General features: G+C 40.2%; 3 protein-coding genes across 9 annotated transcripts in view; 1 reads left to right on the top strand and 2 right to left on the bottom strand.

Moving 5' to 3' along the window:
- Positions 1-2255: 2255 nt before the first annotated feature.
- On the bottom strand, positions 2256-15818 carry LOC121673356 (krev interaction trapped protein 1). Of its 3 annotated transcripts, none has more exons than XM_042046611.1 (13): positions 15737-15818; positions 14690-14811; positions 14250-14409; positions 13094-13186; positions 12026-12155; positions 9717-9960; positions 9315-9430; positions 8740-8883; positions 7522-7678; positions 7131-7238; positions 5319-5475; positions 3062-3213; positions 2256-2456 (listed from the first exon to the last, which is right to left on the bottom strand). In XM_042046611.1, the coding sequence occupies exons 2-13, from the start codon at positions 14789-14791 to the stop codon at positions 2286-2288; spliced, it is 1734 nt and encodes a 577-aa protein (XP_041902545.1). In that variant the 5' UTR covers positions 14792-14811; positions 15737-15818; the 3' UTR covers positions 2256-2285. The 3 variants fall into 3 exon arrangements, with proteins under 3 accessions (XP_041902545.1, XP_041902543.1, XP_041902544.1); XM_042046609.1 differs by lacking the exon at positions 15737-15818 and adding an exon at positions 15601-15689; XM_042046610.1 differs by lacking the exon at positions 15737-15818 and adding an exon at positions 15563-15651.
- LOC121673354 (proline-rich protein 36-like) lies at positions 14743-27880 on the bottom strand. The gene is made up of 5 exons (XM_042046602.1): positions 27754-27880; positions 27047-27189; positions 24533-24661; positions 16857-17962; positions 14743-15809 (listed from the first exon to the last, which is right to left on the bottom strand). Exons 1-5 carry the CDS (start codon positions 27878-27880, stop codon positions 15806-15808), a joined length of 1509 nt encoding a protein of 502 aa, XP_041902536.1. The 3' UTR covers positions 14743-15805.
- Positions 17359-27880, top strand: part of LOC121673355 (ankyrin repeat and IBR domain-containing protein 1) — an 89413-nt gene continuing 78891 nt past the window's right edge. For 3 of the 5 annotated variants that reach the window (XM_042046606.1, XM_042046607.1, XM_042046603.1), the window contains exon 1: positions 17359-17452. The gene's annotated coding sequence lies outside the window, so the exon portion shown is untranslated. Of the gene's footprint in view, positions 17453-17676; positions 17700-27233; positions 27352-27880 lie in introns of those variants that run through there. The other 2 variants (XM_042046605.1, XM_042046604.1) reach the window with 2 other exon arrangements.

The raw sequence follows: 27880 nt of genomic DNA, 5'->3' as shown, positions 1-27880 counted from the left end.
CCCCCCCCCAGCCCTGCTGTGGGCAGCCGGAGCGGCTCGGCTCCCCCCCCCCTTCCAGTGCGGCCAAGATTCAGCTGAAGCTGCACCGCTGTCCAGCAGAGATCATGTGACCGACAGCAATAAACGAAATGCCAGCTGCAAGACCTAGGTGAAATTAACCCTTTTAGTGCTGTGAAGAGCTGAAAACCTGAGGGAAGAGAAAGAGGAGATGCTTAAAGCTGAAATTCTGTTCTAAAGCTATGATGTATCAGAGTACCCGTTGTAATTTCATGAAGGCATGGGGGGTGGAGCGTTCAACTTGCACTTGTGAGCAAAAGCTGAGATAGGCAGATGCTGAAGCAGCTGTAATTTCATGAGAAGTTTGAACAGGGAGAGATGGAAGCGATGAGGACTTTTGCTCCAAATGGAAAAGGAGAAGACCTCAGTTCCTAGAGATGCTCCCAGAGATAGTCCTAGAGATGAAGATGAGGAGGACCCTTCGCTCCCAGCGAAGGAGAAGGGCCTCTGTTCCTAGAGATTAAATGCTCCCAGAGATGGGTGAAGAGAACTTTTGTTTCTTAATGGCTCAACCTTAAAATTGTACCCCAAAAACTTCAAGAGTGGACCCTCGAAAGCAGTTGTGGGAAAAGCTGCAAGCTGGAGGAAGGGACTCACATGCGAGCAGAGAACCAACCCGGGCGGCTGGCTCGTTGTGATAATGTTTTCATAGCATGGGCAAGAGAGACTCCTCTTTCTAAATGGACTGAACAAGGTTATTATGGAAGTGGTAAACAGACTGAACATCTCAAGGGTTGTCTTTTTACATTGTCAGTGGGAGAAGGGAGAAAGGTGGGGGGAGGAGAAGTGTTCTGAAGGTGTGGTATGATTTTTTTTTTCTTCTTTTAGGTCTGTTAATAAACTTCTTTATATTCTTTCAAGTTTGGTGCCTGCTTTGCATTTCTCCTAATTCTTAGCTCACAGAAGGTAAACAGTAATGAGTATTTTAGACCAAACCACTACACTAAATTGGTGTTTCCGCCCGGGACAAACCGAACCCGCTACAACTGTATTTGGCAGTAACGGCATATATGATCTACAAGCAAAAGCCCTGCACAGGACCGTGCATCAGATCTTTAAGGTCAAGGATACTCTCATACGAACAACAGCCTGGATATATTTTTGGCATTACCAGTCTTCCAATAAACATTTATGTCAACTACAAAAAAAAAAAATATCAAAAACTCTTTATCTATATGAAGAACAATGTGAATATGGATGGAGAGCATGCCCAAATGGCTTTTTATCTAGCCCAAACTATCTTTGCAGGTAGTCCTGTCTGTAGAGCCAAACACTTCCATGGAGCAGGATGAACTTTGAACCACAGTACTGATATGCCTCAGTGTGGAGAGGAGCATCACCCTGCAGCTGCTGGGAGTCAGCAGGGAGTAGTTTCATACAAAACTCAGCTGCACTGAACTGCACACTCGTGTGGGTGGGCAGTCCCACTTAAACCCCGTTCTCCTTATGCTCCATCTACCGGCTGTGTAACTGCAGGACAATACACAAAAAAACCGCCAAGCCAAGACAGCTCACTTGACACTGTGAGTAAGAGAAGCTGAAAAGCATAGCACCATTCCAGAATAGCACAGCTGCTGTTCCATGAATGAAGTGAGGTGGAGATGGCAGGGGGCGAAGGTGCACACAGTAGAGAACTGGAATCTTCATGGGCTCAGATGCTTCTGTAGAAGCGTACGTGGGAAGAACAAGCCATCCCAAAATAGCTAAGCTACTGTTGTGCTGGCATGCAGAGAGAAGGGGAGAGAAAAATACCATCTGGCTGAGCCCTACTAGTGCTATGCTTTTGACCAATTTAGTACAGCAGTTCTCCTACAAATGACAGAAACTATATTGCTACATGGTCTGTCCAAAGAAGGAAAGTCAATCCCAGACACTGGTCTAACCGCCACAGTAAGATGTTTCTTCAGCATTGCTCAAAGCCTCAGTCCCTGTCAGAATCCTTCAAGTGAATACTGTTGTTCATTGTGGTATTACTGTATCTCAGGTCAGATTTTACACACTCCAGAACCTCCATCCCTCTAAGACTGTAATAATTAAGATTAATACATTTTCACACACGATGTCTGACTTCTATTAATGCTGCAAGGGTTACATGATTACTCTGAACTACAGCTCAGTGATGGAGAAAACCAACAAATGTATCATACTTAAAGACTGAGAGTTCCATAGTAAGTGCTATCTAAAAATACTTAATCTAACCCAGAATTTTAAGTTTTAAACACAAATACTTACTTTAGAAAGCCCTGTTTATGTTTCTTGCTCTCATAATTTCCATAGACTATTTGCAGAAGCAGACTTGCCAGTGTAATCAGCTTTGCATCAGGTGATGTATAAAAACCTTTCAGTAAATTATATCTGGCCTCATCAAAAAGTATAAGAATAGCCAACGGATCCTCAATCTGTTAACAAGATGTAAATAATATTATTTCTTTGTAAAAAGGAAAATGAGCTTAGAAACTATAAATACAATTTCTCACTGATTCAGAGACAGAAGACAAAGGTCTGATCCTGACTGAACTGTACATTTTAGTGGTACTTTGTAATAGAAAAAATGACATATTTTCATTAACAACACTTACTTCAACACTTCACTGATCTAATACACAAATGAAAGGCAACTAGCACACCATGCCCAATCAAAAAGTTCCCAGAAATACTGATATCTGTGGATTTTTCCCCCATGAATTCATTTTGAATAATATGTTTGAATAATCCCATTGAAATCGAGCAATTGAATAACTGAAAAACAACAGCACAAGGAAGAAAATCAGGCAGGTTGTTTTTTGCTGTATGACAGACAGAGACTGACACACAGAGACATTGGATAAACCCAACTGAGAGGGTGAGAAAGAGAGAGAGAACAAAGAGATGGCAGGAAGGCACAGAAAAGGAGATGTCAGGTTTAAATAAGTTTGGAAATTACTACAGTTACTATACACACTGAGCGTTGACCGTCAAAGTGTTCTGAGTCTGACCATGATTTCATCCACTTCCAAGTGCTGACCTTTTTTTCTATTTCCAGTGGAAGTCTCACATCCCTTCTCAGGAAAAGCTGTGAAGTTTCCCTTTGAGGATCCAAGTTTGTCAATTCAGTGAATATTTCAGGCCAGTCTCGAATATGCTGCAAAGGCTTGTGATATGGCTTCAGCTGGAGACCTGAAAAATAACAGGGTTTGTTTCTAAATACACAAACGGAATAACCCCATATACACACACACATACACATAAATGATTAAATGCTGCACCAAACCTAGAGTATCTGAAATTGAGGACTCATTACCAGACATTTTCCCTATGTTTTCTAAACTGCTATATAGAAAAGGTTTTGAAAATATGGATTTATTGACAAAACTCTTAGCATCAATTCACTAAATGTAATAGTGTTGAAACTTCATTATTTTCAGTTTCTCAGGAGTGAAGCGGTATTTAAAAATTTATTGGAGTACCAAGACTGACCTTAAAAACACAATAATAATGCATGAGAGACTGTTGTCTCTATTATTACAGCAGAAATACAAAGTCCAATGATCTTATTTCTGACACAAAAATACACATACAACTTATCTTATAAATGTATTTCAGTTTTTTGTACATACATAAAAACCATAAACTTTTCAGAACATTCTTCTTTTTAATCTGTAAATGTCTTGATTCTAAACAGGCTAAAGTCAATCATTGTTTCATGTTCTCTTGTGTATATGAGAGCTGAGAAATTAATACAGAGCTTTCAACTACAGTCCTACTACGTACTAGAGTCTGTACCTTTGGCTCACTCACTCACTCTACCTGTCCTTGGATAATTGCTTAGCTTTTTCTAGGAGTGAGGTTCTAGGAGGCTGTATCTGCCTCATCCTCACTGCTCTGGCTTTCACACTGTGGCATTTCACATTACATGAAAACCTTAAATAGATATGTTCACTGAGAACAATCTGTTCATTTAACTTATCCATTTCACATTCTAACACAGAAAAGCATCATGTGTCCTACAAGCAGGAATCTCACAGTCCTTACAGCTGTACACAAACTGCAACATACTTCATAATGAAACTTGTCCACCAGTTGTTTGAAGCCATAAATCAGGATCTCATTTTCAAATCTAGGCTAAATACCTAGAGAATTACTCGCTTTTACACAACCAATGTATCAGTGAGCTCTTCCCCTCAAATGCAAGGGTAATACCTCAATGATTCTATGAAAACATCACATACGTATTTAGAAAAGGCGAACACAGCAAGACTTTAACCCTCAAACACTTCCTTTTCTTCACATTAACATCTATGTTTAGTTGAGGGTTACAGCAGTCATGTGGCATACAGCAAAGTAAAAAGGCAAATGGCATGAGTCCAGAAGAAAAAGATTAAAGAAGAATGAACAAAACATTTCCTGCAACATTTAGAGCTATTTTTTTTAAAAAAAAGTAACAATGCCACTGGAGTGGAGCATTGGCAACAGTAAATAAAGTTTTAAATGCAAGACTTCTGTGTTAATGACACAGTCAACACAGTATCCTACCAGACCTCAATTGAGCTTTGTAATCCACAATGTGTCCCATAGCTATCATCTTGCAGTAGTACTGCTGACCACATTATCTGAAAAAACCCAACTGCTCTCATTGACTCTTTTCGGCTTCTATTTATCTTTTGCTCTATATCTCAAATAAAAATTATAATATCTTTTTTATTTAGACCAGAAATACAAAAAAATACCACAAATATAAACATGACATTTTACATCAGAATTTTCTCCCATCAAATATATCTGAAAACTTGTTTATCAAAAATTATTTTGGTGTAAAACACAGGAAAAATCATATTAATAAAGGACCTAATGAAAAAACATTAATCATCTTACTTTAATTAGTAGTTTTAAAAAGACTAAACATGGTAAAAACAACTACATGCATCCAAATTCAGATACTCTGGGAAGAAAAATACATATAAAACCAGGATAAGCTACTAGTAAGGCCTATGATAGCCAAGGTGCCCTGTAACAGAAAGGCAACCTGGAACAGCCTCATCTTCCTGGATGAAATACATGATAGGTACCAGAGTGATACAGTCAGACCTACTGAGGGTATCCAAAGTAAAAGTTAAAACAGAGAAGCTCTCCACGGCTCTGAAAGCAGTTTGGAGACATCAGGCTGTAAAGCCTGTCAGAGAGCATGTTTCCTACTCTCCTAAGACAGCATTACTTTTTCCTAAAGGCAAGCAGAAATAAACTATTATAAACCCTCAGCTATAACCATTGTCCTTTTTACTTACTGAGGTTCTCAGAACAGATCCAGATAGTGAAGTACTGCTGAGTTTCTTGAGACAAGCGCATGCCCTCCATTATTTGCTGGACAGTTGTGTTGTTTCCATGTTTCAGTTCGACAGAGCGATACGACCCATCCATACGATAAATCCGTGCCTTTTCATACTACAGAAAAATGGGAACATATTAAACAAACAATTTGTTAAAATCCTCTCTGTTGGTGCTTCTAGAGAGGAAAGCAGTTTTACCATAATTCAACAACATCTATAATGTTGGGAAAAAGAACACTGCACAACTCCTGCATTTTTATTATTTACCAAATCTGCTTGTTTTGCGTCCTGTGCAAGTTCTTATACTGTGCAGTTTACAACAGTAACTCCAAGAAAGATCTTGCTGGTATTTTGAGGACTTCTGTTGAACTCAAAGGCAAGTAGGTATTTAAAACCTCTCCAAGGGATCTGGGCTCAGCATATCCCAAAATGTTCACCTTGCTATTACTGGCAGGTTATGAATTTTTCCCCTCTGTACTAAAAAGACTCGTTTCTAGAGGGAAGCACCACTCTTTACTCAGAACCCACTACAAAAAGAATATAATCTCACTGAATCTTACAGTGCTCCTGTACTACAATCTAAATAAATCTATTAAATAATAAATCATTTCCCCCTTCAGAACCCCCATAGCTTTCACTGAATTGCATGTGAGCCCACAGTATGCCTTCTGAAAGAAATACATAAACATAAATCAGGTGCTTAGAGCACATATACACAAGTCATAAATCAATAAAATGTTCTGTTTTCATTTCTGTAACAGGTTAGATGTTTCAGCTGCTTGAATAAAAACATTTCAGGAATTTGTTATTTCCCTTCCTCAAATCTACTAAGTCATCAAGAATGAAGTTCCTAAAAACTTTTGGAAAAAAAAGATGGATGCCTTGGACAACTGACTAAAAATGTGGTCTATTTTTGTTGCAGTAGTTACTATCATTCCTACTGTAGTAATCTATAAGGGGAGTTTATTTATTGTATTGATTAAATAGTAATAAATAACAACACAGTATCATGCACTACACTCTGAAATCTACTTAAAACGTGTGCATTAGTCTTTAGAGCCATTAGACACACACACCTTCATGTGATCTACTGCATAATAGGATCCCTAAAATCAAGGTCAGTTCCTTTCTTAATTATTTTGGAAGATTATTCATGCAGACTGAAATGAAGAAAATTTAAAACATCTTGAAAAACTGGCAGGTTTAGTACCACCTACTTACAGAAATACAGGTTGCATCTGAAGTCAAAGAAAAAAAACAAGTGGGTTTATATCATTTGTCTAATTTTAAATCTACTTCAGGATGAGAGGAATTGCATTGTAAATTTTGTTTCCTATCTTGGCTAAATCTCCTCTGGCTGCCAAGGAAGCATACACTGACTAACTGATGAAAAGCCTATTTCATAGAAGCCTACATTTAAGCAGCTGAATGCTCCTGTTTATCAACATATAAGATGACAATGCATAAAGAAAGCTGATGGTCGCATGATAAAAAATGGACATAAAATCAGTAGCTGATGTGATGCTCCTACAAATAAATTGGAGTATCATGTTTACATGTCTTACATGTACTTCTGAGCCATGAAACAGAACAAAAACATTTAAAGAGACAAAATGTCAGTTTGCCAATATTTACACTAATTTCAATTAGTGTAAATGCAATTCCTCTCACTGCAATTTCCAGTAACAGCTAAAAGCGACCCTAGCTCTTCTACAAGACTAAGTGCAAATTAAATATAAACTTTACACAATTTAGAAAAGAAACTCATACAGGTTTATTTATGGCTTCCTTCAGTAGTTTTGCAGCTTCTTCCCACTCATTTTGTTTGTTCTCTTCACAGACATTCAGTGGAGATCTTCCTTGTTGATCAGTAATGTGCTACAAACAAAGATAAACACTGATTCTACATTGATTTTGCTGCAGACAGGTAAACATTTAACACATTTTTGAGATAATTAAATTCCTTGGTACCAGAGTTCAAACATTTAATTGGTACATAATGGGAAAAGTAGAGGTAAGGAAAAATATTTAACAATTTTTTATTAATCTCTTAACAAGATAGTTGTGTTTATACATTGTGATCCGGACACAAAAATACTTCTCATGCACAAGCTAGAAACTGTTGCTAGAACTGCTATTTCTATATACAAACAGAACTTACTCTGTCAATTTCAGGATGATTTAGTAGAATTTGTACTATTTCAGCATGCCCACCTCCAGCGGCAAAATGAAGAGGAGAGCTAAGTTGACCATTCAAAAGATTTGGATTGCATTTCCCTTTCTCCAACAGCATTCGAGTGGCTTCAACTTTTCCATACCTGCAGATGTGTTTAAGTCAGAACAGACACAGCAAATATAAAATAATTTTTTGCAGCTAGCTCTAATTATGAAAAAGTGGTTTTTTCCACACCAAAGAATTTTTAGCTTTCACATTACACCAGATACAATAGAACATAACTAAGCTTGTAGAAATTAATATCAGTTCTACACTTCTTTGGTAATCACTGGTCTAGTAACCATTGATTGGATTCCTTATAGACAAAGTGAACCTTGCTTTAAACTAGCTAAGTTTGGGTAGTTGTAGCAATTCAGTCATGGCAGAACAGAATCCAGCTTTGTCCGGAAAAAATAATCAGTGTGAGAATCAGAGTTCAGCTTCTGATTGTCATGCAGATGGATCCTGAGATTCTTAATGCCCACGCTTATAACTGGTAACTCTTGTGTATACTTGTGTTATAAAGTATTTACAAACTTTCTGACAAACACTAAAAAGCAAGTAAGATCGTGGGTTTTTTATAACCTAGCTTGATTTCCATGTTATTCATATCATCAGACATACTGACCATTATATATACAAAAAACTAACTTCCATAAAGATAAAACAAAAGCATTTTTATGACTGAGGAAAGCTTTCAAGCAGTTACAGATTAAGTCAGAGTTATAGTCAGACACGCTGACCTCTGTAAATCACCCAGTCCAGCTTCCCACTCAGAGCTTGACCAGCACCAAAACATGCTCGGCTCAGCTACTGCTGTGCTGTAAAACTGCTCACAGGCTTTAGCCAATGAAGACTCTGAAAGTTACCAGGCTAAAGTAGACCCAGTGCCTCCCATAGGAATTAGAATAAATATCAGGAGCGATACAAGAGGCAATAGGTAAGTGATGACATGATCTCCACAACTGGTCTCCCCCATTCAAATTAAAATTATCTCAAAACCTTCAGAAGATTAACACTAACATATATTATAATCAAAGCATAAAAAATCTAGAGGGGTTTTTTTATTTCTTCTTTTTGAGGCTGATAAATTACATAAATGACAGTGGTAAAGAATCATGACAGCTAGAATGCACTTGATTGGCAAAACTATCCTTGACTCACCAGCATGCATAATGGATTGGTGCCCAGTGGTCACTATCCAACTGATTAACAGAAAACTTTTTATCCAGAAGGTGGCTTAGTAAATCAGAGTCACCTTCACAAGCACTGCGGTGAAGAGGGAAATCATCTACCCACTGGTGCTCCCTATGAATTAAAAGGGGAAACAGGAAAAACACCATTCAGAAATATTACAATTGTTGAGAACATCAACTTTTTAAAAATTACTAACATAGCACTAACCACAGATCTACATGAAGACTAAAAGAGAAGTTCATGCAGCTAAAATGTGCCAGTACTCATACAAATAGTTTTTTTGTCATGCAGTAATCAAGCCACAGCTGTATTTACTACAATAAGAAATGCTTCTCTAATTTTTATAATTTACACCTTTCTTGATTCATCCTTTAACTATTGTGTTTCAATACTTAAGAGGCTTCAAAAAGAATTTCATTTAAAATATGTATTTATACAGAGAAGCCTAAAGTAATAGGAATCTCATTCTAAGTCTACCAAGCACTACTGTAATAAAACAAAACAAAATTATCCAATAATTAAAAAGGAATGTAACATAATACTTGTCCTCTGTGACACTGCTCATGCTACGTTGCCACTTTTCTCTTTTAGGAATCTGAATCTTTGAATAGTCTGGGGCTCCAAGGCCAAAGTATGGATTTATTACCACCTTGTCAACCTGTGAAGACATAATTTAAACACAACTGAAAAAATATCTTACTGAGATTTGGCTACACAATCCCCCATCCAGGTTGGGTATTCTCTTGAAACCAAAGTTAGGATTGGTAACATTTTATAAGGAAAGAGAGTTATGATCAAATATGAGGATTTGAAAAACTAGTGCACACTTACTGCTAAATAAACAACTCTGATGTGAGCACACACTCATATCAAATAAATGAGTGAACTTTAAAATGAAAATGTATTCATGTTTCACAAATATAAAATGAAAATATAGTTCTTACCCTATTGGTGTACTGAAGGTCAGATCCAAACAAAGGATTATAGATACACATATCTGCTTTCTCCAATGCCAGCATTTTACTCTTTATTTCCAGGGCAGTATAACCCATGTGTAACGAGCTCTCTGTTTGACCAGGTTCTATAGCATAGGCAGGGTTTATCACATTTGTTTTAATTCTCTCAAGAGGAGATGGTCTGAATAAAGCTGGGATGGAGTGAGACTGGGTGTGCCGTTCATCCAACCACCTGCAGGAGAGAATGGGCAAGTAACTAATTTTCAGGTAGAAAAGGATTATTTTGGTCATGCCATTTTTTTCTTTGATTAAGGATTGCATATATGATAATCCCACATTTGAAATAAAAAAAAGAATTATAAGGTGGACAGCCAATTTTATAAGACTAAATTCCTCCCTGAATGTGAAATTTGTTAACCACACTCAGTTAAACAGTCGTATTTGCTCAATTTCCTGTCTCAAACTCTCAAAGAAAAGGAAATCATACACTAAGAGTAACACTGGTTATAACCAAAAAACCACACCAACATGTCACCATTTCATGTATTTTATTAATATTACTACTCTGAACAAATTTTGGAACTTAAAGCAGTTTTTTTAAGGGTGAGTTTCAATATCTGTACTGACTTAAGCCTTCCAACTCACATGTTTCATTGGGGAAAGACAGGAGAAGGCAAAAAACCAGAAGGTCCAGTTTCCAAACTGCTAAGTCTCTTTCACATAGGCTACCACCTGCCTTTTTAGAAAGCTGTGCTGACATTTATTCTCTTCTCAGTGCACTGCTACTGACAGTATTGAAGAGCTTTAGAGCTCTCTTATTCTGTGCTACTGAGGGAAGTCAGTACTGTACACCTGCTGCATTTTTTCCTCAGGACAAGTTGTTCATCTCAAGTTTTGAACAAATACATTTTTACCAAATTGTTAAATTGTTTAAGTGTTAAATTAAGTGGTGCATTAAAGTTCTGAAGCCAGGATTGTATTTAGGTTTCTGCACATGCTTTCTCACAACCTTGAGGTAAAAATGTGCTTTGCTGAAATACAATAAATTCTGTTTAGTGATTGAGCCTGGACATATAGAAGAAAGAGAAGTACATCCTTTGGACATCCACTGACAGACCACTTGAATCTTGTCTGTCCCAGAAACATACGTATGGATGGCAGAAGGTAACCTGCAGTTCAGTGCATATGCTTAGGCCTATTTTTAAGTCCTAGGTCCAAGCTGTAATGTCCTGCAAAAGCGGCATTCCCTTCACTTACTCATGGTCCTGGCAGAAAGAACAGTAAAATCATAGTCATTGTGCTATAAACACCTTCTAAGGTATTTTCAGGCATTTTCTCTAAAGATTTGGTAGATAAATTAGTTATGGCAGTTTGAATCTTTGAGAAGTATTGTTTCAGATTATGTACATAGAGAACAAAAAATATAAACTATTTTCTATTATACCTCCAAGGCTTCCTGTGAGGCTTGAAACACTTCTAAGCAGAACTTAGAGCCTGAAGGCATTCAGTAAGCAGCAAATAAATGTAACTGCTATGATGGTATATATGGAAATACTACAACTCTGTTAATAAACTGTAAAAACTCTACACACAGAACCTTTTAGGTAATAGCCTGTAACATGATTTTTTACATTAGCCAGAAGTTTCACCTAACTTTATTACTGCAAGTAAGTTCATACATAAGTGTGTCTGGTATTTCTAGGTTAAGGGTACTTTAAAAAAAAAAAAAAAAGAAAAAAACCACCAAAACAATAAAAACCCTGAAAACCCTGTTCATGTACTCAAATTTCAAAATACTATAAATCTGGCTAAAACAACTAATCACCTTTCTGAAAGTTAACTCCCTACTGCAAATAAATTTGTGTGTCGGGGTAAGATGCACTCCCCTTCTACAGGGAGATTTAATTTAAATGCAAATCTTAATGGTATACAATTACAAGATATTTTTACTACACTCTGGCAAATGCTCTTACAGATGACAATTATGTCATTTACAGAAGATTAAATATTATGATTTTACAAAACATTCACTGTGAGCATGAACTTCCAAAATGCTACTTGATTTAGATAAACACACCACTCTTGAGTTTGCAAAAAAGACTTTTAGAAATATGTTGTCAAGGTTTCAATTTCTGATAAACGTGAAGAAAATACCATGACGATTTCCTTCTTAACCACAAGAATGCTATAAAAATATGCACTACATTGACAAATTATCTTTTTTATATACATTTATATTTTGATATAAAATATCAAACTTTTCATTTTAATGTATTTTTACTGATGGTGTCTCTTACTTATCCAAGGCAATTAACATTTTTGCAGTAAGCGTAGCAAAATGTGTGCTGGATTCACTGCAGACTCTCATGATGTCTTGTAAACAGTAGAACACAGGGCATCCAGGACTGTATGTATATTTTGTATTATCTAAAAAGGAAACATACTCTGAAGACACATCAGTGAGAAGAATCTTACTTTCCCTTCTACATCTTTTGTAGTTATGCATCCCTAATTAAGACTATACTCTAACTTTAGACTAGAGTGACTTAATTTTCTCCAAATAATAATTGATAGCCATTGCATACAATCCTTACATAGCAATTCACAATCCAACAGGTTAGCCTTAAAACCCCTAAGTATTCTGTCACTATTCCTCAAATGAGGAAATGAGGAATAAATGTTAAATGCATACTGTTACCAGAAAAAAAGGAAGATGACCCAGGACTAGGAGGGGTATGTATTGTTACTGTTAACTCCACAATGGTATCTATTTGATAGTTTTTAGCAAGTCCTATAACTAAGGCAAAAATGAAGAAGTTTCCCCAACAGCACACAGACACTTTACTTCAATATTTTTAAAAATACTTTCCTGACAAGTAATTTACTTTGCTTTCTAAAGACTTTATTTACTGTTTAGAGACTTACTAAGCATTCTGAGTAGAGAACATTAACCTGAGTAGCATGTCTTACAGTTGCATTCAGCAAATTCTACACAAGTTAAGGCCTGTGTTTTGAAATATAACCAAGGGCACAAATACTGCTTAAACCAGAAGTGTGTTATTGTTACAAAAACAAAGGCAATACATTAAACCAAAGGTCTCTTCCTTGATTTTAAGTAACTTCTTCAAAGTTTAAAATATTCAGTGAGTTTTGCACCTGACTGCAACTTTTAATGTTTAAATACAGAAAAATCCATATATATTAAAATATATTGTATAAATATATCATATACATATAATTATACATATATTCATATATCAACGAGACAGCTATATACAACTTAAACACATCATATAAAAAAATAAACCCTCAAATGAACCTCTGTTAAAATGGGTGCAGCTTTCGCAAATCATGCTCAATGTTACCTTTCACAACAGTTGGAACAATGTAAAGAGATGCCTCTTGGCCTGCCTTCTCTCCATCTAGAGGAAACTTCTTCATTAACACTACACGCTTTCCTAGCACAGTATTTAAAAACAAAAAACAAACCACAAAACAATTAATTAGTAATTGAAACAAAGAAAACAATCCAGAGTTGGCCATGTGAAAGCTTACCAGACTCAATCTTCCTAATTTCTAGGAAAAAAATATAATCTAAAACAAGCGAAGAAAATATAAATACATATGAAAAACTAAAGAACATAAATATATATATATCCATTAACATGAAAAAATGACATGACTGTAGTCCTTTTTAACTTTTGTGACCTCAGCTGCATGTTTTAGCAGTGTACAAACTGAGCTGGGCATGTTAATGCTTGGGCCATCTGAGTGAGTCAAATTAAAACTCTCCAAACTATGTAAGGAACAGAGTTTTTGCTTTTACAAGGTATTCCTCCATGTGTATTAATTCTGTTATTCTCTGCATAACAAGCTTTGTTAAGTTCACTCAGCTGCAGTTATTGCCACCTGCAACATTTTACCCTGTAAACAACAGAGATGAAGTACACAGCAAAGACCAGAAGTCCTTCAGTCATTATACTTTATACCAATCTGGAAATGTAATAGGGAGGCTAAAACAAATTTGTCAGCACAAGTGTGAGGTTCTTTGCTAGATCAGCTATGTAACAAGGCAAAAAAAAAGGTACTCATCAAATTCCATCTCTAAGTGATACAGTTATGCCAGAAATACTTTCATACAGATACTGTCTTCTGAACAACTGACTTTAGAATCTATCAGTTCTCTAGCTCAAGTCAAGTTTTAGCTGAAGTTATGGATACAAAAGCCACTTTGATCTGGTTTACTGGAAGTTTAGGTATAAATCTAAACTTGAGGGGAAGAAGCAGCACAAAGATTCATTTATTAAAAATCTTTTAGTAAGCATTTTATATTGGATGGTAAAGAGAAATAAAGGTAAATTAAAGGTTTTAGCTGCACAGTTGGCTCAGTTTTTTTTGATGAACCTCAAAACATACCTTTTTTTTAATACTAATTTCATGCTTGTGCACAACCTTGCCATGCCAATTAAAAAACCATTTTTATGGTGCTATCAACAGTATATTAGATTAAAATGTTTTTACCTTTAATACCCTGATTGGCTGGTGAAATTGGTTTGGTGGCTTCTAGTACATAATCCAGGATGCTCTGGGTTATCTCAGTGCCTCCTTGAAGTTTAGTTTCCAGCAAAACTTTCTTTCTTTTTTTCTTTTGGCCTTCAATGGGAACTTCAAGCAGCAAAATCTTTCAAACAATAATGAGACCAAAGGAGTTTAAGTACAGCCGAAAACAGCACAGAACTTTAAAAAAATACTATTATTATTATTTATTATGCTACTGTAAAAGTAGTAACAAAATTCAAGTACTAAATGTTGAGGAGCAGGATGGTGAAGTCAGAATGACCTCTGTAGCAGGTTAAAGAGTAAAAAACAAGGCTACATTCTCTTCTGTTATATTATTACATATTTACTATATTATTTAAAAAGCCAAACAACTAAGACATAAAGAAAAGAAATAGTTTTACTTCATAGGATTTAGCTCGATATTCGCGAGAATTGAGGCTAGCAGTATTTTTTGGACGAATCACAGCAACATATGCATCTCCAATGTTTTCCGGGTTTCCCATCTCTCCTTCTTACTTTATCACTGGAAATAATGAATAAACAGGAAGAAGAGGTTCAGGTGAAAAAAACATCCAACAGCACAGTAAACTTCAGGATGCAGTGCTCATATCCACTGATGCTTTGCATTATTCATTTATTGTTCTTTAGCTGGAGAAATGCCAATGGCTGATATAATTCTGCTTCCTTTTCATGAAAGGGGAAAATAGCACATCATATAGATTTGATACAAATAAGCTTGCTCTCTAACCCAACTTTAAAATAAAAGCAATGTATTTTTTTTCCACTTTGTAACTGTCTTCCCCATTTTGCAAGCCAGACAAAAGGCCAAAGAAATTTAAAACTCTGGAAAAGATATGAAATTGAAAAAGAAAGCCATTTCAAAGTGACAAACACTGTAATTTATAAAACATGCTGTAACAGGTACTGCACTTCTATGAATTCCACATGGATTTCAAGAAAATACCCGATTTTCATCTCCCCCCTGCAAAGTAGAACACAGTCTTGCCTACAGCCAAGTAACAAAGCTGATAAAAATAAACTATAATATGGATTAATTTGCTTAGTTTTATTTCAGTGGGGCTGCAAACTGGTGCACAATTCATTCAAACAGAGCTTCTGAAAGGAATATATCTTTAGTTTCTGAAAAAAGTGGATAGAGGCTTTTAGATTTAAGAAAAAGCTTTGCTTGCCCTTCTGTTTAAACCAAGGTGACAATTCCTGTAATCACAAAATTGTATGGAAATTATATGGAAAACTTCCTAAAGCTAAATTACTTCATATATCAGCTTCCAGAAAGAAGGTTATGTCTGACCATTTCCACCTTCCAGCTGATCATTTTCTTCATCTGCAAATGAACACTCTTTCATTCCATAGCATCAGTAAGCACATGATTTTTGCAGATTAATTCCTCCACAGATTTTAAATGTTAGTGTTTCTAGCTTCTCCACCTCTTCTAGAAGAAACAGAGGTCTTCAGATTCCTATGCCCTTAGTCCAGTATTTTTCCTGGGATCAAGACTACCTGAAAAGATATTGAAAAAAACCTCAACATAAATAACAGCATGGACATTTTCACCATCAGTTAAGATAAATACAGTTAGAGGATTTAATGATGGTATGTGAACAGCAAAATATCTGAAGAGAAACAGCTAATGATTTACATTACGGTAGCATCTAGAAACATTAAATAGGCAATATGCTGACTTAGGAGAACTCATACTTTAGGACATTAAGAATTTTAAGAGGAAAAAGGAACAACCATCCCTTATGCACAGCTGGGAAAGGCCTGCTCCCTGCGTTTCCCTACACGTGTTTGGATACACAGGATCAGAGCCTTGTGTGGAGGGAATCTGCACTGGTAAGGCCGGGTCACCTGGATGACAGTTGGCGGGACAGGTGAATAAGCAGTGGGTCAACTCCCTCTGCCACTGCTCTGCACTAAATCCAGTGCAGAATGACCATGTCTGTGAAACCGACAGCGCTGAGACTTGCAATGTGACTCCAGAAAACAAAAACTGAGGGCGAAGAAGGGTGGGGCTGTAAGGACGTGACAATAAACACCATCAGCTTCAGAAGACACCACCACGAACTGATTCTGACCAAACCCAGGTGCTAACACCGCGGCCCCATTCCAAAGGCTGCCAGTCTAAGGCACACGCCTCACCCAGGCTTCTCCCAACGCCGCCGACCCTTCCCGCCTCCCGCAGGACTCGCCGGAACGAGGCAGAGAGCGGCTCCCGCCGGGACTCCCAGCCGCGCCACCCCCGCCAGGGAGGAAGGGAGGCCAGGGGCCTCGGAAGCCCCCGCAGCGCTGCCTCGCCTCGGCGTGGCCGGAGGACAACGGGCAGGAGGCGGCCCCGCGCCCCAGCATCTCCCACCCCGCACCGCCCAGCCGGGAAACGCCCCCGAACTTCCCCAGCCGCACCCAGGAGCCGGCGGGCACCGGCCCCCGAAGGGGCGCTCCCGCTAAATCCCCGCGGGGCGGGAACGGCTCCCCCGCTCTGAGGACCACCCCAGGGCCGGGGTGAGGGAGAGCGCTCCGTCCCCACTCGCTCCCTGCCTGCCTTGCCTTCCTCGGTGGCGCCTGCCGCCGCCTGCCCGCCGCATCCTCCCGCCGCGCCCGCCGCCCAGGCCCCGCGTCCCGGCCCGCTCCGCCCCGTCCCCGCCCCGCTCCCTCCCCCGGCGCGGTGGATCCGCTTCCCGTCGGAGCCCCGCGGGCCTTGGCCGCCGATGAGTTTCCGGGTCGGCGGCCTGAACTTGTGCTGCTGCCGCCGCCGGTTGTTGACCGCAGTCGGAGAAAGAAGGAGCGAGCCGGGGCTGCGGGCCGGGCCGGGAGCAGGAGGCGCGGCTGGCGGGTGGGGAGGAGGCGGAGCGGCCGTCCGGGCCCGCGGAGCGCTGCCGGCAGCAGCTGTCAGCGCTGCCGCCGCCGGCGAACAAAGGGGTAGCGAGCCGGCAGCAGCCGCAGCGCCGTGCCCACGCCGGCGGCCCCGGCGGGCTGAGTGACAGCCCCGGCTGCCCGCGGGGCTCCCACTGGAGCGGGCACTCCAGAGGGCGCCGTACCCGGAGTGGAGCGGGAGAGAGGAGCGGCCGCTGGGCACATGGAAGATCTGAGTGGCGGGCGCGGAGGCGCCGGGGAGGGCCGGGGAGAGCCCCTGTGAGGAGCCGGTGAGTGCCCGCGGCGCTGGGCGAGGTTCGGGCGGGGGCTGCGGGAGGGCACGACGAGGGGAACCCGGCCGCGGGCGAAGCCTGGAGGCTCCGCACATCGGGGCGTCGGCAGCGCCGCGCAACGCGGGGGGGCCGGGCCGGGAGGCGGCTCCGAGGGCGCCTCGGTGCCGTCGGCAGGCGAGGGGAGCGGAGAGGGGGAGGTGGGAGCAGCCGGAGTGCGGAGGTGAGCAAGCGGCAGGTTGCTGAGGTTAGTACGGCAGGGGGCTGCGGGGAAAGGGGATGCCGGGAGCCGCGGGCCGCCGGGCCGGGGAATAAGGGGGGAGAGAGGCCGCTTCTGGCCGGCGGAGGGCGGGGGGGCTCGGCCGGGAACTGGCCGTGGGGGGGCGATCGGTGGTAGCTGCCTGGGGCGGCCGGGACCGTCGCAAAGTTTGGAGCTGCCCGATGGCCTGGCTTCAGCCAGGTCCCGCCGCTGGGCTCATGCCCGCCTTGTTCGTAGTCGGGAAATGCTGCCTGGAAGGCAGAACGGGAAAAGTGTGAGTGGCCGGAGTGGGAGTGTGTGCTGCGGGGCGAGCTGTGACAGAGTGACCTGGCTTGGTGGCTCGGTAACGCCGTCAGAACAGCCCTTGAATGAAATTAAATGCTCGCGATCTCGGGGGTGTGGGTTTTGGTTTTTTTTTTCCCCCTCAGTGGAAAAAATTTAGTCTTGATACCGTAGCAGTTTTATGTAAGTAGTAGTATTCCTCTCCCAGACACGTCTAAGCACATACTGGAAATTGGGCAACTTTTAAAAATTAATCTTAATAATTCATGACTAGTTAGTCTACCTCTTATTTACAGTTCAAATAGTATGTAGAGGATATACAGAGTCACGAAAACCTGCTCGGCAGAGTAAAGCACTAATACTGCAGCTTAAATTGTTTGCATGGATCCCTCCATTATGACTAACCGTCCTTGATTGCACCTTCTTTGAGTGCGTTTCTGTGCTTACCAGTTCCAGAAATGGAATTTTAGTTGAAGACATAACATCAATAATGTGCTGTAATTTAAGTACATTCAGTAAAGCGAGAGACGGTTTTTGAGAGGATTTTGGCTGTAGAGGTTACCAATGAGAAGAGACTGTGTCTTTTTTACTCATATGGCTGTTTTATCCTTACTTTCATCAGTATGAAGTGTGGTGGATTAATTTCTCTTTAATCTCTCTTGCGTACAGAGGAAAATTACTCTTCTTCCTTGGGGGGAAAAAGGCTTTAGTCATAAGGAAATCAACAGCGTTTTTCAACTATTTAGAACACGTGACTTCTTTCATTAAGATGTCTACATAGAAGTGAATTGATAGAATTTATAGCAACTTTTTTCTTATCTTTCTTTTTTGTGGACATGGAAAGAGTAGGTGGTTGTCTTTACAAGTCACAGAAGAGGCTTCTGCAAACTTTAATTCCAAGTCTTTCTGTGGCCCAATACTCAGTCAATTCCTTCTTCAACGAATTTTACTTCAGTCCTTATTCAAAAGAATAAAATATTTTAATAATGCCGTCTATTATTCCTGAATTACAATATTACTATAAATCTACCAAAAGGCTAAACAATGTTGGTGGTGCTCTATAGTCATATATATGTATATGCATCAGCAGAGTATTATGAATTAAAATCAATTTAAAAAGAAAGAAAAATATTATGACAGTGGCACTATAATAATATCAATAGTCAACACCCAAAAGTTAGGCAAGTAAGTTTTGTGCAGTCTCTTTAATTTTCACTTGTGCCATACACATCTAGATAGGACTAGGTATGTACGTATGTAAGTACATGATGAGGCTTATTGGACAAAACATGGAATTTCCTGGACATAGTTACATATTGCATGTGAGTTTACATGTGTTTGTTATATGTTCCTATCTGGCCTACACACTTCAGAAAATTAAAGAAAACTAGGCATGTAAATATGAAAAGGAATGCCTTCTAAAGCTGTCAGCTTTTATTCAATGGAACAACTACAAATATGGTTTTAGAAAATGTCGTTATGTCTTTGTTCACTGTATAAAACCTTGTTAACGCTATAGTTGATTTATTCTGTCCTGAGCAGTTTATCACTCCTGGTCTGTGACATCTCTGCTGTGATTGCTTATCACTATGTTTCTTTTTGTTCCAGTAGTAGAGCTTTGTTTATTAATCATTAACTAGTTTGGCTAGCAGGTTTTGTGATGTTTTGGATTTTTTGTTTGATTTTTTTTTTTAAATTGTTTGTTTGTTTTTTGGGGTTTTTTTGTGTGTGTGTTGGAGGGATTTTTTTGTTTTTGTTTGTTTGGGGTTTTTGTTTGTTTTTGAGAGTTTTTGGTTTTTTGATTTATTTTTTCTGTTCAGATATCATGTAGTTACCGTTACCTGAGTAGTTCATTAACTTCACCTTGGAATCTGATAACTAGACATTGCTGTCTGCAGTTGTCACTGTTGAAGTTTTGTCAGCTTTGCTAAGGTGACTCATGCCAGTAAAAAAGAAAATTGTGAAGCTGGAGTTAACCAATATGTGTGCTGAAGCAGTTACGTTTCTAATCACATTACTGTGTTTGCATAATTGGTAATGATACGTAGCAAAGAGAGATCTGTTTTGCTTAAAGAGCAGCCCTGTGGAAATTCTGAAATGTTCAAAATGACATGGGAAATTCTGTTTTCGACATCATTATCATCAGGCAAGGCTTTTACTTCTTTCGCTTCCTCCTTCCAAAATACATACCACATACTTTTCCATGAAGCATTATAGAAATCACACTTATGTGTAAATTTTAGGGGGAAAGGTTATTTCATTCAAGATTATATTACATTTTACATTGAAAGTTCAAGCCAGAGAAGTCTACTTAATGTTTAACAACTACTGTTTTTCTTCATAACTGCTAAGTGTCTTCCAGAGTTATTGGAACCAGACAAATTAGTCTTTGCTTGTGACAGTGGAAGGCCAAGTGCAAGGTCCTCACCTGGGTCAGAGTAGCTCCTGGTATTGATACGGGCTGGGGGTGAAGGGATTAAGAGCAGCCCTGCCGAGAAGGGCTTGAGGGTACTTGTGGATGGAAAACTGGACATAAGCTTGCAATCTGCACTTGCAGCCCAGAAAGTCAGTTGTATCCTGGGCTGCATCAAAAGCAGCATGGCCAGCAGGGTGAGGGAGGGGATTCTGTCCCTCCACTCTGCTCTGGTGAGAGAGACCCCACCTGGAATGCTGCATCCAGCTCTGGGGCCCCTCAGTACAACACAGACATGAACCTGTTGGAGCGGGTCTGGAGGAGGGACACAAACACAGCACAGCTCTCCTGTGAAGAAAGGTCAAGAGAGTTGGGGTTGTTCACCCTGGAGAAGAAGGTTCCAAGGAGATGCTGTTGCAACCTTTCAGTATATAAAGGGAGCCCACAAGAAAGACTTTTTACTGGGGTCTGTTTTGACAGGATAAGAAACAAGAGTTTTTAACTATTTTAGATAAGGCAAGCACTTACTTTGACCTAAAGCTTATTTGTAGTATTGCTAATATCCTCGAATTTTCTTTAAGGGGTTCTGTTGCAGTTGCTCAAGAGAGATTTTCATTTGGTGGTTTTCCTTAGGTTTGTATTTTAAACTAGGTAAGTTCTGAACTCTGCTTGTTGGAGGATAATTGCAGCAAAAATATTGTAAAAGTTTGTAACTGGATTACTGGAGGGAAATAGGAGGGTCTCTTGGCTGAGTGCTTGGGATCCTTCCTAGCTCATGTGGCTTTATGGAGCAGCTGTGTGACAGTGTTGCAAAGAAAAGTTACTCTTGTAACTTTTCTTCTGCAATTGTGTACTGACAAGGGGACAAAATGAATCCTCTAAAAGCAAGTTTTGTATTTGTGCATAAACTTAAACCTAGAAATCAATGTTTGCACACAACCTTCAGTATAGTAACATTATTCTTTGACAATCACTTAGTGTAGTTTATATATTACATCGTGACAACTGAGGCACTATATTATTAACCCTGTATAAAATAGGTCTTATGTGCAGGCTTCTATGTTGGAGAAAATTTTATTAAATTTCTTGGGGATTTTCCCTATTTAAAGGAGTTTCCCAGTGGCTTGTGATTACCATTTTGACACATCTGAAGAACATGCAGTACACATGATATGGAAGATTCCTTATGCTCTCTCTGCCCTGCTGAGTGCAGTGACTTAAGGGATAAGGAGCGATGGTGACAAGTTCCTGCCCAGTGCAGCAGAGGTGTGTCTCCTCTGTGAGTGCCTTACCTTCCCAAATGCCCTCACATAATACTTAGGAGCCACTGCATGTGAAACCAAAAAGTAGCAAGGATGATGGTTCATCTAGCTTGGTGCTAAGTTTACCTATACCCTGCATCAAATCTGCTCCCACAAAGCAAAAAAGATGGATCCTTGTTGTAGGAGATTCCCGTCTGAAGGGAACAGAAGGCTCAAAGAGAAGGACCCACTTCCTGGGGAAGTCTCCTGCTTCCTTGAGGCCTGGCTTAAAGATGTGGAGAGAAAGTTTCCTAGCCTAGTATCCTAGTATGGCCCTCAGATTAATATCCATTATTGATTTTTTTTTTTTTTTTCCCAAGTAGGCAGCAATGAAGTTGTAACAAGTATGAGGGGAAGGAAGAGAAACTTCAAAGCCTTTGTTAAGGAATCAGGAGCACAAGTAGTGTGCTTCTCTATCCTTCCAGTTGCAGGGAATGATGAGGAAAAGAACAGGAAGAGCCAGCTGATGAATTCCTGGCTCCAAGCCTAGTGTCACTGGCAGAATTTTGGGGGGTTTAATCATGGGTTGGTTTACACCAGGCCTGCTGGCAACAAGACAGTGTACACCTATCAAAGGGAGAAAAGAATCTTTGCACAGGGGTTAGAACGGCTCATTAGAAAAGCTTTAAACTAGATTTGAAGGGGGAACCTGATAAAACCAGGCTCACTAGAGATAAGCCTGGGAGAAGCACACCCATGTTTGAGGGACAGTGTGCTAGTGATGTTCTTTGATCTTCCATTTCAGTGAAGACAGAAGATGGAGATCCATGTGGCAGCAAAGACCAGTGGTTATCCATGTGTTAGAAACCACAGAAGCATCTGAGGTTGGTCATACAGGAATTAGGACTTCTTCCCCAAAAAAGGTGGGGGTATAAGTAGCCTGACTGAAGTGCTTCTGCTCCGGTACACGCAGGACAGGCAAGAAACAGGAGGAGCTGGAAGCCATTGTGCAGCAGGAAAACTATGATATAATTGTCATTACGGAAACGTGGTCATTGTGTGATGACTCACAACTGGAGGGCTGCAGTGGATGACTGTAAACTCTTCAGCAGGGATAGGCAAGGAAGGAGAGGTGGTGGAATAGCCCTGTGTTTAAGGGAGCGTTTGGATTGTCTAGAGCTTAATTATGGTGCCAGTAGGGTTGTTCATGAATAAGAATCAGGGGTAGGACCAACAGTGCAGATATCCTGGTTGGATACACACTCTTACATCTAGCCAGGTTGCAGAAGCAGACAAAATATTCTCTGAGCAGCTGTGAGAAGTTTTACCATCATTAGCTCTTGTTCTCCTGGAGAACTTCAACTCACCAGATGTCTGCTGGAAATACAATGCAGTGGAGAGGAAACAGTCTAGAGGAAACAGTTCCCGGAGTGTCTGGAAGAGAACTTCCTGACACCATTGGCTAGTAAGCCAGCTAGGGAAGGTGCCCTGCTGGACTTACTGTTCACAAACAGAGAAGCACTTGTGGGTGTTGCGATGATTGGGGGCTGTCTTGGGCACAGTGACTGTGAAATAAGAGTTTTCAATTCTTGCACAAGTAAGGAGGGACAGCAGAGTTGTTACCTTGGGCTTCTGGAGAGCAGACCGGCATATTGAGGAGACTGGTTGACAAACTTTTAGGAGGCATTCGTGAAAGGGAGAGAAGTCCAGGAAGGATAGACATTTTTGAAGAAGGAAATCCTAGAAGTGCAGAAGTGGGCTGTCCCCATGTGCCTAAAAAAGAGCTGTCAGGAAAGAAGACCAGCCTGACTGAACAGTGTTCTGGTTTGAAATCAGGAAAAATAGGAGAGCCTGTGGCCCCTCGAAGAAGGGGCCAGCAACTCAGGAGGACTACAAGGATATTGTGAGGTTATGCAGGGAGAAAATTAGAAGGGCCAGTTAGAATTTAATCTGGCTACTGCTGTAAAAGTTGATAAAAAGTGTTTCTGTTAATACACCAGTAACAAAAGGAAGGCCTAGGAGAATCCCCATCCTTTATTGGATGAGAGGGCAAACAAGGCGACGAAAGATGAGGAAAGAAGCTGAGGTACTTAATGCCTTGTTTTCCTAAGTTTTTAATAGCATGACCAACTGTTCTCTGGGTACTGAGCCCCCTGAGCTGAAATAAAGAGATGAGGAGCAGAATGAAGGCCCTGTAATCCAAAGGGAAAGGGTCAGAGACCTTCTGACCACTGACACACTCACAAGTGTATGAGGCTGGGTGGCATCCACCCAAGGGTACTGATGGCGCTGGCAGAAGTGCTCACTGAGCCACTTTCCATCATTTACCAGCAATCCTGGTTAATGGTGGAGGTCCCAGGTGACTAGAGGTTAGCAAATGTGGCACTCTTCTAGAAGAAGGGTTGGAAGGAGGATCTGGGGAACTGCAGGCCTGTCAGTCTGACCTCAGGGCCAGGGAATGTCATGGAGCAGGTCGTCTTAAGAGCCATCACATGGCTCATAAAGGGCAGCCAGGGGATCAGGCCCAGCCAGCATGGGTTTGTGAAAACCAGGTCCTGCTTGATCAAGCTGATCTTCTATGACAGAGTGACCTGCCTAGTGGATGAGCAAAAGGCTGCAGAAGTTGTTGACCTAGACGTCAGTAAAGCCTTTGACACCATTTCCCACAGCATTCTCCTGGAGAAACTGTTTGTGTTGGTATACTCTTCTCTGAGCAAAAAACAACCATCTGGATGTCCGGGCTCAGAGAGTGATGGTGAATAGAGTTACATCCGGCTGATGGCTGGTCACTAGTTATGTTCCCCAAGGCTCAGTATTGGGGCCAGTCCTATTGAATATCTTTGTTGATGATCTGGAAGAGGGGATCCAGTGCACCCTTAGCTTACAGGCATGCCAAGTTGGGCAGAAGTATTGGTCTGCTGGAGGGTAGCAAGGCTCTGCAGCGGGATCTGGACAGGCTGGATTGATGGGCTGAGGCCAATGGTATGAGATTCAACAAGGCCGAGTGCTGGATCCTGCCATTGGGTCACAACAACCCTATGGAGCACTACAGGCTTGGGATGAGTGGCTGGAAAGCTGCCTGCCAGAAAAGAACCTGGGGGTTTTGGTTGACATGATGTCAACTAGGGGTAGTCTGTGATATAACTTAGTGGAAAAGTGGTAAAAATGATTGTGGCTAATTGTGCAAATTCTTACACAGTTTAATTCTGTGGTAATTGTCTTAATTAAAGTACTAACTTCTGTAAAATGTCTTACAGGGGTGTTAGTAATCGCTCACTTCCCCCCCCTCCCATCCCTACCTTCTTTGAGGAAAGATACAGTTCTGGAGGTTTCAAAGCTTTTTTGGAGAAAATACACTTAAAGTTAGTATGTATAATGCTAATTATATATGCACTAATGGCGTATTTCTTGGCTGGTTTATATAATCTCTGATCAATTGTGATAAAATGTACAGAAGTTAGAAACTGATTCTCTGCCCTGAGTACTTCACTTGATGATCACTTTTTTCTTGGAATTTATCATACAAAATAATTAGATTTTTCTAGTTTATAAGTGTAATTCTGCTTTTTAAACAATCCCTGCTTGCTCTTACCACAAGAGGTGGTCCTTTAAGAGATGGCAGGAACATTGTGTGCAACTGGTTTTGGCCCTCGTTGTAAATTGCTACAAATGAAATAAGTTGAGGAGAAAATTGTATTTGATATATTTATTAGTTTGAGTTTACTTAAGTTTTTTGCTTCAGGGAAGTTCCATAGATGTTAGTTGGGGTAAGTAATGCCCCCCTGCCCTATTATTTCAAATTGATTTCTAATAGGAATTTTGAAGGCAAAGTTACAAATGGTTTATTTCTATCAAAACAGTTGTGTAGAAACTCAAAACTGACTGTATTAAAAAAACAATAGTATGTGTTTTTCGGATGCTCAGATGAAGTACTGATGATGATAATTGAAATATTTCCTGTTATGAACCAGCCTTTGGAGAAATAGCTGAAAAATGGTGAGAAAAGGTCATGATACATACTTGTCAATGTTTTTGCAAATAAAATACATCAAATACTGGTTCTATTAAAATTTATTGTGGACTTAAGAATAGGAATTTCAGGACAGTTGTAGTTTATTAATGAACTCTTCTCTGTACTAAGGGTTTGATTGTTACTGTACTGCTGTGATAAGCAGTTGTGTGTTTTCCTTTGTATTACTATTAGGTACTATGTGTGTAAGATATCTGCAAGGCTGGATGCACACATCAGGACTAATTTTGGACAGTAGCAACCTGTAAATGCTGTTGCAATAGAATTTTCCCCTGAAGTATTCTTCCTCTTATTAAGAAAAAAATTATTTCTTATTTCTTGCCTGTGTAAATTACTTGCAGAATTGTCATTTTTTTAGCATTTTTTATTTTTTAACCCAGGTGGCTCTGTTGTGTTTTAGATCTCTAAGAAGCTGAGGAACAAGTGAATATATTCATCTCTGGTTGTCTCTACTATGTTGAAAGACTACAGACGGACATGTAGAAATGTTCTGGCAGAGTAGAGCCCAGAAAATTTCTTCTTAATCACTGAATGAAAAATTGTGAATTTAATCCAGGTCGTGAAGAAACTGCAGGAATGTGTACCTACTAAGCTATGAAGACCAAAGTTCCAGCTGTATTAATAATGTTTTTAACATTTTAAGAACTTCCTTGACTGATGCGGGTTAATTCATGTTTGCTAAATAGTTGAAATTATCTATATATCCATAAGTTGAGGATTTTGATATTTTAAAGCTCAAATCTTGAGACCCAGCTGTATAGCAGACTTCATGATAGCAAAACACAATTCTTCAGCAATGATCTGGCACACTTATTCTGCAGAAACAGGTCTACTGCAAAATTGTATTAGCAAATAATCTAAGTCTATGAAGCATTGTGAGTTAAATATCCTAAGAAAAAGTATTTGTTCTTTGTGAAAGAATTCCTGTTACTTGCGTTCTCTGCAAGTTTGTATATGGAAGTATGCAGCCTGCAGTACTGAGACATTACTAATGGCTCTGTAGCTTATTGCAGTATAAATATACAATGGCTCTTAATTTAGGCCCTTTTCCCAGACATCTTGAGAGTCACTAACACAGATACTTTGTATATTCTCCATATTTAGAAGGATGTGTTGGAGACAAATCTTTCATTTGATCTATTTCAGTGAGTCACCAAGTGCAAACTGCCCATTAAAAAAAAAATACTGAAGAGGCTTTATTTGGTGACTTACTTGTGTGTTGAAGTACAAGTTCTTTGTAACATCCCATTTAGCACCCTGTTAATTCGTTAAAATTAAACTGCATGGAAGTCCTTTTTTCAGGACGTGATAATTAGTATTCAGTAAAATTAAATAGTGCAGCTTTGCATTTATAATCTTAATTAACTACCTGGATGAGGTGATGGAATGCATCGTCAGCAAGCTTGTTGATGACACCAGCTTGTGTGGGCTGGAGGGCAGGGCTGCTCCTCTGAGAGACCTTGGCAGGCTGGAGAAATGGGCTAACACGAACCTCATGGTGTTCAGCAGAATCTGAACATAGAAACAGAATAACTCTGCACAGTAGTACAGGCTGGGAACCAACGGCTAGAGAGCAACATTGCAGCAAATGACATCGCTTTGCTGGTGGACACCAAGTGGAATGTGAGTCAGCAAGGTACCTTTGAGCAAGAATGAAGCCAGTAGCTGAGAGAAGTGAGTATTTCTGTCAGCTTGACATTTGTGTGATGGCATCAAAAACAATGTCTAGTTTTGTGTTCCTTGGTGTAGGAGAGATGCTGACTTTCTGAAGCAGGCCTAGAGGAAGACTGCCAGGATAATTACGGTACAGAAGCACATAATGTAAAAAGAGAAGCTGGAGGAGCTGGGTGTCCTCAGTGTTCAAAGAAGACTAGGGCGGTGGATCTTGTTTCCGGTTAAGGGGAGGGTACAGAAAAGACAGAACCAGATTCTTGTTGGAGGAGCTGGGTGACAGGACTAGAGACAACAGAAAGTTCCAGCAAGGGATGTTTCAGCTAGACATTAGGAAAGATTTGCATTATTGGGGGGATCAGATGTTGGGATAAGTAGTCTGAAGAGGCTGCGGTATCTCCATACCTGGAGATACTCTGAACTTAATTGAGAACAGTGTTGAGCAGCCTTTGAAGCTCTGAACACTGCTTTGAGTAAAGGGTAGAAGCTGCTGAGCTCCAGAGGTTCCTGTGTAAATAAGTGCTTGTTCCAT

This window comes from Corvus kubaryi, unplaced genomic scaffold (assembly GCF_017639235.1).
Source record: "Corvus kubaryi isolate FWS band 111438036 unplaced genomic scaffold, C.kubaryi_AGA036_p1.0 65364, whole genome shotgun sequence".
Lineage (NCBI taxonomy): Eukaryota > Metazoa > Chordata > Aves > Passeriformes > Corvidae > Corvus > Corvus kubaryi.
The sequence above is the reverse complement of the archived record's forward strand: the minus strand, read 5'-3'. Positions and strand labels throughout refer to the sequence as shown.

What these genes read in the sequence shown, in the direction of transcription:
- LOC121673354 (XM_042046602.1), bottom strand. Translation starts at nt 27,880, where the DNA reads ATGGAACAAGCACTTATTTACACAGGAACCTCTGGAGCTCAGCAGCTT. An exon ending in TAAGTTCAGAGTATCTCCAG is followed by an intron (nt 27,190 to 27,753) that starts GTATGGAGATAC and finishes TTCTATGTTCAG; the next exon opens with ATTCTGCTGAACACCATGAG. An exon ending in CTGCCCAACTTGGCATGCCT is followed by an intron (nt 17,963 to 24,532) that starts GTAAGCTAAGGG and finishes TCTGCCTTCCAG; the next exon opens with GCAGCATTTCCCGACTACGA.
- LOC121673356 (XM_042046611.1), bottom strand. Translation starts at nt 14,791, where the DNA reads ATGGGAAACCCGGAAAACATTGGAGATGCATATGTTGCTGTGATTCGT. An exon ending in TGTTCCAACTGTTGTGAAAG is followed by an intron (nt 12,156 to 13,093) that starts GTAACATTGAGC and finishes TTTCCTTTTTAG; the next exon opens with ATAATACAAAATATACATAC. An exon ending in ATGTTAATTGCCTTGGATAA is followed by an intron (nt 9,961 to 12,025) that starts GTAAGAGACACC and finishes TCTCTCCTGCAG; the next exon opens with GTGGTTGGATGAACGGCACA.